This window comes from Marmota marmota, unplaced genomic scaffold (genome assembly GCF_001458135.2).
Source record: "Marmota marmota marmota unplaced genomic scaffold, marMar, whole genome shotgun sequence".
Taxonomy (NCBI): domain Eukaryota; kingdom Metazoa; phylum Chordata; class Mammalia; order Rodentia; family Sciuridae; genus Marmota; species Marmota marmota.
In genome coordinates, this window is record NW_026000079.1 from 3,585,041 (window position 1) to 3,595,419 (window position 10,379).

The following is a 10,379-nucleotide window of genomic DNA, read 5'->3' on the forward strand; positions in this document are numbered from 1 at the left end:
CGAGGGGCCCGGCTTCCTTGACAGCGGATTCGTAGGCTCTTTTCCCGTCGCGACCGTGGGGTCGTCCCGGCAGAGCTTTGGCCCTGATGGGCAACGGGCCGTTTCACCTTCCTGAGCCGGAATCGCCCGGAGCGCTGCGGGGCGAGCGCCTCTGCGTTCCGACAGGCTCGCGGCCCAACTAGCAGGTCCCTGTGTCCCGACAGGTGCGACCCTGACCGCCCATGCCTGCGGGCACCGGGAGGCGCGGCCTCCCCCAGGGCCTCCACCTCTGCTGGCTCTTCTGCGCTTTCACCGTAGAGCTCTGGTAAGGAGGCGGGGGCCGAGGGAGGCCGGCAGGGCCGGAGGAGAGCCGTCCCCACCTGGGGAGGGGGATGCCTGGCCACGGACCGCTGCGGCAGGGGAGCCTGTTTCCCGGATTCTAATTTTTGCCCCTTCGCCCACCCGCTACAGCCGAGCAGAGGCTTCCGTGCGGGAGGAGAAGCAGTCAGGTGGGTGGCTGCCCGACCCCACGCCCCCGTGGTTTATTGTTTTGCATGTCTTCCCTACACACCCGGAGCTCGGACGGAAAAGGGTGGCACCGCACGGGACGAGGCCAGCGCTGGCCTGGGATCTGGGTGCGTAGAGCTTCGGGGGAAACGTTTTCTGAGTGGTCTGGGCCGGCATTTCTTTCCCCTTTTAGTGAGCACCTCGACTTTGCCGTGCTGGCTGGGAGAAGAGTTCGTGGTCGCAGAAGAGTGTACTCCGTGTTCCAGTTTTCAGGCTGTGAGCATCCCTCCCCTCCCCCGTTTTCCCCCAACATCTAGCCAGTCCCAAGTCTCATTAAGCATACCTTTGCATCCTCTTTTCTTTCTCCTTGCAGTGTCAGTATACGTCCAAATCTGAACTTGTCTTCCCCCTGAAAACATGTTCCTCTCTTTCCAAGTTAATAACAGCGTTCAGCTGATAACCAGGTTTTGTTCTGCTTTTGTTTTTTGTCTTGCTGTATTGGGGATTGAACCCAATCCTACCATCTAGCTCTCTATCATCTAGCCTCATCCCCAGACCTTTTTTTATTATTTTGAGACAAGGTTTAAGTTGGCCAGGCTGGGCTGGAACTTGAGCTCTTCCTGCCTCAGGCTCCCAAGTTGCTGGAATTACAGGCATGCACCTCCATGCCCTGCGGTTCTGTTCACTTTTAATACACTATGCTCTGGAATCTGTCCTTATGTCCTTCTACACTCTTACCCTGAAGTGTTTTTTCCAACACACATTTCTAATCATGCAACCACCGCCTTCAGCATGCACATCAGAGCTCTTTGTTAGCTCTGTTTTCTGGCCAGCTCTGACCATGGCATTTGGGCACTTGCCCTTTTGAATGGCAACCTCTCTGTTTCTCCTGCTGCCTCTTCCTAACACATGCTTTGGTTCTTTTCTCCCGGCAGAAAACCATCCCTGAGTGTGGTTCCACAGGTTATGTTGAGAAAATTACATGCAGCTCCTCTAAGAGAAATGAGTTCAAAAGGTAAGGGCTTTTCTTTTCTTGTAGACTAATTATCTCCTTTCCTCCTGTGACTTCATCCTGGATAGCATGACATGTTGGAAAGAGGGAATTTGGAGCTAAATTACTTAAACCCAAGTCCTGGTTTTACTTCTCAGCCCTGTTATTGGCCATATTTTCTCTTCAATAACATCAGCTAATGTTATCTTTGTTATCTTACCAGATGATGTAAACACTTTATAAGGCTGACTCTGTTTTCCTCTTTTTCTTTTGGCTGTTACCTCCTTGATGGGGCTGAAGTAGAAGGGAGATGGTAAGGAGAAGCTGTCTGGCCTTCCCTGGGAATAACTGTTCCTTCCTATCCTCAGCTGCCGCTCAGCTCTGATGGAACAACACTTATTCTGGAAATTTGAAGGGGCTGTGGTGGGTGTGGCTTTGGTCTTCGCATGCCTTGTCATCATCCGTCAGCGACAACTGGACAGAAAGGCTCTGGAAAAGGTCCGGAAGCAAATTGAGTCCATATAGCTACATTCCACCCTTTTATCCTGGATCTTACAGACCATATCTCAGAGAAAGTGAAATGGACTGATTTGCGCCTTTGGTTCTTAGGAATCTTGTGGTGGTAACCCCTTCTCCCCATCTTCCTCTCCATGTCATTAATAAGCACAATAAAAAAGAGTAAGTTGGTTTCTTTCTCCCTATAGTAATTTGTTTTGGGACAGGAAATCATGGGAGCAGAGAGAAAAGGGGGTGGCAATCTCCCAAGTACCTACCTTCCCCCCTTTTACTACTTATTTAAAACTTCTGGGATATAATTTTAACTAGAAAATTTATTTCTTAGTCAAAACTTTTGTTTCCCTCAACCCTATCCCCAAAGAAGAAATAAAATCACAGATACATAACAAAAGTATTTGAGGTACTCTTTTCACACAGGCTAACTGGGCCTCAGGATACAGATATCTCCTATGTTGTCCTGAGGTGATTCAGACCCCCAAGAGCAAAGACACCTGAGTGGGAAGACCAGGGGGAAGCAGAGCTATAGGGGAACCCTGGGTTCCTTATGGTAAAGGGGAGTGGGCCAGGAACCTTCCAGCTCACATCTCATCTGCATGCAGCACGGTTCTGACATGCCCACCAGACCCAGTCTCCACGACCCTCTTCTCTATCAGTGTTCTGGTCGACGTGTTTGCAATCTGGGCTCTAAGTGACTCTCCCATTTTGGACTCTTCCACTGGAGTCTCTCGACTTTCTGTCATATCCACATGGGTCAAGATATTTCTGGAAATCACTGTGAGGTGAAGGAAAAAGCAAAGAGTAGAATGTTTCTCTTGGGTGGAGCACCCTAGACAGAACAGGCAGGACTTCGCTCCCACTTCTTGACTACTGTGCGCAAAGCCCCCTTGCTCACCAGGGAGCTTCTCACCTCCACGAGGCTGGTAGTCCTCAGGCCCCGCTTCTGGTAGACCCTGAAAGGGACTGAAGCTGGGCAGGATGATGAGAACCAAAGAAAAAAGAAGGATCTGGAAGAAAGCAAGACACTTGGGCTGTGGGGACAGTGAAGGAAGGGAGCAGAGGGCAGCTGGGGTTTTCTGGGTTGGGAAGACTGATGTAGCTGGGGAGTGGGGGGTATCAGGATGGAAGTGTGCGGGGAGACAGATGATGGAGGCTGGGGGAGATGGGAGGGAGACAGACTGATGGTACCAGAACGCAAGTGCTTGTCTGGGCAGCTTTGTTTGAGGTTTGAGCAATGAGCGTCTGGAGCTGACGGAGCTGAGCCACCAAGGAGCTGGGAAAGGAGGAATAAGGAGCTACCATCATCTGGGAACCATGGCCCAAGAATGGTGCTCAGCACTTCCCCACCCCCAGCACATACATGGTGTTTTCACTCACAGGTTATGTCTCTCCAGCTCCTGGACTTTCTTCTGTAGTTCCTGGTTCTGTGCAGAACAGGCTGCCACCCTAGGGAGTGGGGAGAAGCAGGACAAGGCTCAGCAATCTGAGTCCTTCACCTTGCCTACCTTGGTGAGGAAGGGAACCAGACATAGCCTCCTTCAGAAATGTGATCCCAAAGTACCTGTTCTCCAGCCCATCGATGTATTCTTTCTTCCGTCGCCGACTGTCCTGAGCTGACTGCTTGTTACGGATTTTCCTCCTGACCTTCTTGAGGATTCTCTCCTCTGCCTGGTAGCCGGGGGTGTGTCAATTCTGGGCCCTTAACCTCCCTCAACTGCCCAACTTTTCCCTGGGATCCTGGTTTCTCAGAGGCCATAATGGATCCTCTGGACTGAGACGCCCTTTGGGAAAGGGAAGGGTGTTACCTTGGTGAGGGGCAGGTGAGAGGGCAGAGAAACCCCTTCCTGCCCCAGCAGACGCTTCTCCTCGTCTGTCAGGAACAGAGTTTGACAGGGCAGCTGGGGGATATTGAAGATAAGATGGGAATGGGGACAGGGTCATCACATTTTCAGCACACAGCAACACCCCACCATGCATTCTGGAGAGTGCTTAATATTTGCACTAAGGAGTAACTCCAACCTAGAGGTGAGCTGAGGGCCAGGCACAGTGGCACATGCCTGTAATCCCAGCAGCTCAGGAGGCTGAGGCAGGAGGGTCACAAGTTCAAAGCCAGCCTCAGCAATTTAGGGAGGCCCTGTCTGTAAGTAAAAAATAAGAAGAGCTCCTTCAGTGGTTAACAACCCCTGGGTTTAATCCCTGGTACAAAAAAAAAAAAAAAGAGCCCAGGGCAGAGGCTTGAGACAGGCCCTAGAGAGAGCCAAGGGATCTCCTGAGGCTGATAGGGGAGAAGGTGTGGTTTCATCATATCTTCTGTTCAGAGACTTGGGACCTGGACATTCTGATCAAGCTAGGGAGTGCCTGCTCTGATCCCTGTCTCCCACAACTTGGGAGCATCTTAAGAGGACATGGAGTACTCACTACAGTGGGGTTTGCTCAATTTCCTTACAGCAGAAAGAAAAAATCCTAACAGCAGGTTAACAATCCAAATCCAGCCATTAACTTCCATTTGTCAGAGTATGTTATCCAGTGCCCGTCAACCACAGAACCACAAGGTCTGAACTCCACTTTCAGGTTCTGCCCCCTCTTAGACAAGGAACTCCTGTAGGCAGTCACACTGAGTGACTTCCCACAGTAAAGCATGCAGAGTAGACAGTGGACAGATGGTGACTTCGGTTAAGCTGGACCCATCAACGGAGTAAGCTGCATTCTTTTTTGAAATATTTATGCTTGACTTTGTGACTTAAGAATTTGTTTTAGCTTTTAGCTAAGCCAACCACTTTTTTTCTTTTTGCAGTACTGGGGATAGCACCCAGGGGTACTTTTTACTTTGGGACAAGGGCTCACTAAGTTGCACAGGCTGGCCTCAAACTTTCAATCCTCCTGCCTTGGCCTCCCATGGAGCTGGGATTACAGTTGTGGGACACTGTACCTGGCTTGACTTAGCTTCTGGTTCAAGCTTCACCCACAAGTTTAGATGGAAGCTAGAACCTGTTCCTTGCTTTGGGCTTGGGAAGTATTCCCAGGATAAAGGAAGACACAGTGACCTGAATGTAGCCACCTTTCCAACCTCACTGCACAATCTCCAGCCCCCTCAGAAGGCTTCTGATAGGGTTCCTGAAGAGCTGGCCCCTGGGTATTTGCTACAGTGGAAACACTGTTGCAGTTTCTTCTCCATCACTCTGTATCCACCAACCAGTTGGATTCCCAGGCTACTACCAATTCTGTCCTGACCCAAGGCTGAAACAATGGCTCTGGCTAAGCATGCAATGCACACAAGGTGTGGGCTTTCTCTAGAGCCTTGTCCCTCATCCCAACTTAACTGAGTCATCACCACCTTATCCACATGGGCTCCCTCTCTCACCCCCTTGTCCTTTCCTGCTCCTAAAGTTGCTTTCATTGCCTTGGTCTTCAGGCTCAGTGCCATGAAAAGTGCGGCAAAGACACAGTTCCTCATCAGCTTCCCCCTCCCTCATCCCCTGTGCCACTGTCTGTGAGGATACATGTATGTATCACAGAGCACTGGTCTGATGGACCCCAAGACTTACAAGTGTGGAAGGAGGCACTGGGGCTGCAGTGCTTCTGGGCAGGATGTGTGCATGAGCATCAAAGGTCAGTTCACTGACCATGCAGGCATCTGGCACCATGAATTGTGGGCTCCACTGATCTGAAGGAGACACAAGAAGCTGGGACAAAAGAGAGGTTCACCCTGAGGCACCAGGGGCTGGGTAGTGGCATTGGCTGGGGAAATCCCCTTAACCTCATGGCTAGGGCTGGACCTCTTCCCGCAAAGAAACTGACCTAGCTGAATGGAGATGAGTCCTAAGGTTGGCCTGGCTTCCCCCTGCATCCTCTGCAGGGCCTCTGCCTCATAGACAACCTCATAGAGGGCAGGAGAGCTGGGTGCCTGCAGGGCAGGGGGACTGTCTGAGAGGCCAGGATCCTCAGAGTTGCCACTGTCACTGCCAGGAGATGCTTCTGAACAATACACCTCATTGGGATCAATGAAAAGCTTCAGGAAATCTTCAGATTCACTCTCTTGAAGTCCCTGTAGTCGGAGAAGGGTATACAGGTATGCCAGGAAGTCCTAACTGGCATACTTGTATATCCTACATCAGATTTAGATCCTTCTTACTTCAGTTTCAGGCTTTTCTTGGGGATGGGGATAGTTACAACTAATATCTATTTTGGGTTCACTGTTTTCAGGTCTCTTTTCAAGTGGGTGCTGAAGCCTCTTGGGTCTTCTTAGCCAGAGTTGTGTCTCAAGCCCACTTCCTTCCATTCCCATTCATCACACTTACACAGCCATGGCCCCCACTAGAATCCCAGCCATGTAGCGCCTGTTCTTGTAGCCTAGTCACTGGAACCTCTGGAGGGGAACAGTTGAATCCCAGTTCCAGTAAGGATCCTGTTGAGAAGATATCTTCTGGGGGCTCCAGCAACACGTCTAGCAGGTCAGGGGATCCTAGCTCCATGCTTCTGTAGGAAGGTGTGCAGGAAAGTTACAGAAGGGAGATGCTCCTGTCCCTACCCCCACATCTTCTGGGCTTCTCTGCACCCTCTTCCATAACCCCCTTCCTTACCTGCTGCAGCCCCCACACTGGCCACCGGGAGACTTCGCCTCTGGCCTATGTCTTACGTTCAGAAACCGGGTATTACCTGCTGACCGCCCCAAACACTACACCTTTTCTTTCCTCCAGGATCTCACATCCTGGTCCTGCCCAGCCAAACCCCGCCCCCCGCCAGACACCCGGAAAGCGGGTGGCACCTTGCACGGAGCCAGGCTGGGGGCGCTGTATCTGGAACCTGGGGTGTGGGTCGCCGAACGTGCGCACACGGGGTTGAAGGAAAACAGGTAGCCGCGCCTTCGGTGCCTCAGGGTCTCCCAGCGGCAGCTCTTTCTGAGAGTTTGAGGTCTCCTCGGGGAAGACTGAGACGGCGGTGACCGGAGCACGACATCCTTGAGTGCCTGTTCCCCAGCCATCGCTTTTATTGGAGGGAGACCAACGCAGGATCGCAAAAACAAAAGTGCCAAGAGTCACGCCCCAAACTTGGAGCAGGCCTCTCCTCGGCGCTCTGCCCACGCCGAGTCCCAGTGGGAAGCTGAAGACCTGAGGGTTGAGGGACGTGGCATCAAGCCAATGGGATTATCGGCTCAAGACCGACTCCTCCGTAATTGGTCAGAATGGTCGGAGTCCGGCCAATGGGGCCGCAGTATTTGTTTTGGAGGCGGGGATTTGGGTCTGCCGGCTGAAGGGCGGGGCAGAAATCAGAAAATGAGCCGTGGGGGCGCGAGGAACGTTTGGGGGCCCTGGGTCGGAGCCAGGTACGACCCAGGGTTTGCTTACCACATGACTCTGAAGCCCCAGGTTATTACCTGGGACTAAATAACCCGTTGGCTCGAATTAAGAGGGCTTTGCGGGGACCGAGGGGACGAGGGGATTGCGCAATCGCGGGTTTTCCAAATCGTCCTCCGAGCATTTACGCGACCATACAGACGCTGTCGCTGACCTGTCACGTAACGGAGGGACAGGGCCTGGAAAAGTGCAATAAGTCAAAAAAACCTCTTGCGTTTGGTTTGGGAATTTGCGTGTGATTACCAGCAAACGGCTACTTCTGCCTCCGAGCTGCTGGGGTCACCGGTGTGTACCTCTGTGCCCGGCTCTCGGTTCCGTTTGGTGTGGGTGCTGGGGACCGAACCCAGGGGCGCTTTAACACGGAGCTGCATCCCCAGCCCTTTTATCTTTTGAGACATGTTCTCGCTAAATTGCTGAGGCCTGGAGTTTGCCATCCTCCTGCTTCAGTCTCTGAGCCTCTAGGATCACAGGCGTGTGCCAACACTACCGGCTGGCTTTTGCTTTTTAAGATAGGTGTCGCTGGGCGCGGTGGCACATGCTGTAATCCCAGCGACTTGGGAAGCTGAGGCAGGAGGACTGCAAGTTCAAGGCCAGCCTCAGCAATTTAGGGAGACCTTATCTCAAAAATAAAAGGGGGGCTGGGGCTGGGGCTCAGTGGCAGAGCGCTTGCCTAGCATGTGTGAGGTACCAGGTTGGATCCTCAGCACCACAGAAAAATAAATAAAATAGACCGCCTATAGCCCAGGATCACAAGTTCAAAGCTCAGCCTCAGGAACTCAGTGAGGCACTAAGCAACTCAGTGAGGCCCTGTCTCTAAATAAAATTCAAGTAGGGTTGGGGACGTGGCTCACTGGCTCAGTGGTCGATTGCCCCTGAGTTCAATCCCCGGGCACCAAAATAAATAAATAAAATAATCAGGGCTGGGTTTGTGGCTCAAGTGGTAGAGCAAGCACTTGCCTGGCACATGTGAGGCACTGGTTTCTATCCTTAGGACCACATATAAATAAATAAATAAAATATTGTGTCTGTCTACAACTAAAAATTAAAAGAAATAAAAATATAAAATAAAGGCATTCTGTCCATCTACAACTACAGAAAAAAGGGGAGCGGGGACAGGGGATGTAGCTCAGTGGTAAAGTGCCTCTTCAACCACCAGTACAAAAAGAGAGAGAGACAGAGAGAGGGAGAGAAGGAGGCACTCTGACTCCATTTCTCCACTTGTTGCCTGGGCTGGGCTCAGACTCCCTAATAGCTGGGACTACAGGAGTGCACCACCATGCCTGGCTGCATTCTTATAGTTTAAAAAACTGTTTTCATAAACACTATTCTTATTTAATCTACAACAACTCAGAGGCAAATAGAGCAGGTGATATTTTGCCAGTTTTATCTATGAGAACAATTAGAAAATAGTTCATGACCAGATAAATAATAATACCAATTGAATTTTTTTTCTTGGATCTAGTGTCTGATGGTCCAGGAATCACTTCAAGTAAAATGATAGAGCCATACTGATATAGCTATGATTGTCATCTGCCTGCCTCCCAGTAATACTCCAGATATAAGGTAGCTGGGTAAGCAAGGCAGGAAAGTTTTGGGTTTTTGTGGTGCTGGGGATTGAACCCAGGGCCTTGTGCATGAAAGAAAAGCAACTTACCAACTGAGCTATGGTATGATTCTCCCTGTGAAGATTTAAACAGGCTTAGGGTAAAAACAGGAAAGTGTTAATATTGAATGAGCAGCTATTATATGGTCACATTTTCACTTTATTGACATGAGTTTCATAGCATCACAGAGCACACAGAGAGGTTACTAACTTCCTCAAGGTTACTTTGTAAGTACCTGAACCAAGATTTGGATACCTGAACTAACATTCTTCACATTATATTAAACTATCTTACTGGGCTTTCTCAAATTTCCCAATTATATCTTTTCCTGTTCATCTCTGCATCCTGGTCAGGTAGTAAAGAGACAAAGCAGGCTTCTGAGATTGAAGCATAGCTCTACAAAAGCAGATATGTTCTTGTTTAGATCTTTCAGAGAGCAAGGGAGGTGGTTAAATGCATTTTGAGGGGCTTCCTGAGGCTTAATGTGCAGAGATGATTACGTGGAAAATATAGGCTGTTTCTGTTTATATTAGAACTGGAAGGAAACTGCCATCATCTGCTAGTTTAACTTCCCTCTTTCCCTGATTATCCAGCTCTGCAGAGGGAGAATAACTTTCCTTAAATCACATATCAAATTAAGGTAAAATTCAAGAGATCTGTTGAACAGCATGGTGACTACAGTTAATACTGATGTACATGTGAAAATTGCTAAAAGTATATTTGAAGTGTTCTGTCACAAATATGTAAGGTAATGGATTTGTTAATTAGCTTGATTCAGCCATTTCAAATTCTGTGTGTATATATACATTTCAAAACATCTTGTTGTACACCATAGATACATGCACATTGTTTTGGTACTGGGATTGAACCCCGTGCTGCACTACCACTGAGTGACATACCCATCCCTTTAAAAAAAATTTTTTTTGTACTTTTACTTTGTTTATTTTTTTTTTTTTGAGAGAGAGAGAGAGAGAGAGAGAGAATTTTTTAATATTTATTTTTTAGTTTTCGGCGGACACAACATCTTTGTTTGTATGTGGTGCTGAGGATCGAACCCAGGCCGCACGCATGCCAGGTGAGTGCGCTACCGCTTGAGCCACATCCCCAGCCCTTATTTGTTTATTTTTTATGTGGTGCTAGCAAGTGCTCTGCGTCTGAGTTACAACTCCAGCCCAACTCTTTTTATTTTTAAATATTTTTTTAGTTGATTTTTTAAAATATTTTTTTAGTTGTTGATAGACCTTTATTTTATTTATTTGTATGTGGTGCTGAGAAAGGAACCCAGTGCCTCATGCATGCTAGGCAAGCATGCTACCACTGAGCCACAAGCCCAGCTCCTCATTTTATTGTTTTTATAATTTATTTTTTAGTAGGTGGACACAATATCTTTATTTCTTTTTCTTTCTTTTTTTTTTTTTTTTTTTTTTTTTT

General features: G+C 49.1%; 2 protein-coding genes across 4 annotated transcripts in view; one reads left to right on the forward strand and one right to left on the reverse strand.

Annotated features, from left to right (window-relative positions):
* Positions 1–2,164, forward strand: part of Jtb (jumping translocation breakpoint) — a 2,182-nt gene extending 18 nt beyond the window's left edge. Inside the window, exons 1-5 of the mRNA XM_015502859.2 lie at positions 1–304; positions 451–488; positions 680–762; positions 1,422–1,501; positions 1,846–2,164. The exon at positions 1–304 is cut by the window's left edge and continues 18 nt beyond it. Coding sequence (XP_015358345.1) covers positions 222–304; positions 451–488; positions 680–762; positions 1,422–1,501; positions 1,846–2,002 — 441 coding nt within the window. The 5' untranslated portion in view covers positions 1–221 and the 3' untranslated portion in view covers positions 2,003–2,164. The remainder of the gene's footprint in view (positions 305–450; positions 489–679; positions 763–1,421; positions 1,502–1,845) is intronic.
* A 219-nt stretch (positions 2,165–2,383) lies between these two features.
* Creb3l4 (cAMP responsive element binding protein 3 like 4) lies at positions 2,384–7,161 on the reverse strand. 3 transcript variants are annotated; one of them, XM_015502857.2, is made up of 10 exons: positions 6,756–7,161; positions 6,289–6,466; positions 5,789–6,035; positions 5,536–5,654; positions 3,796–3,888; positions 3,552–3,658; positions 3,368–3,436; positions 3,179–3,263; positions 2,886–2,997; positions 2,384–2,765 (listed from the first exon to the last, which is right to left on the reverse strand). In XM_015502857.2, the coding sequence occupies exons 2-10, from the start codon at positions 6,460–6,462 to the stop codon at positions 2,572–2,574; spliced, it is 1,200 nt and encodes a 399-aa protein (XP_015358343.1). In that variant the 5' UTR covers positions 6,463–6,466; positions 6,756–7,161; the 3' UTR covers positions 2,384–2,571. The 3 variants fall into 3 exon arrangements, with proteins under 3 accessions (XP_015358343.1, XP_015358344.1, XP_048670759.1); XM_015502858.2 differs by having other exon boundaries at positions 2,901–2,997; positions 6,756–7,153; XM_048814802.1 differs by lacking the exon at positions 6,756–7,161 and adding an exon at positions 6,571–6,736.
* Between the last annotated feature and the right edge of the window lie 3,218 nt (positions 7,162–10,379).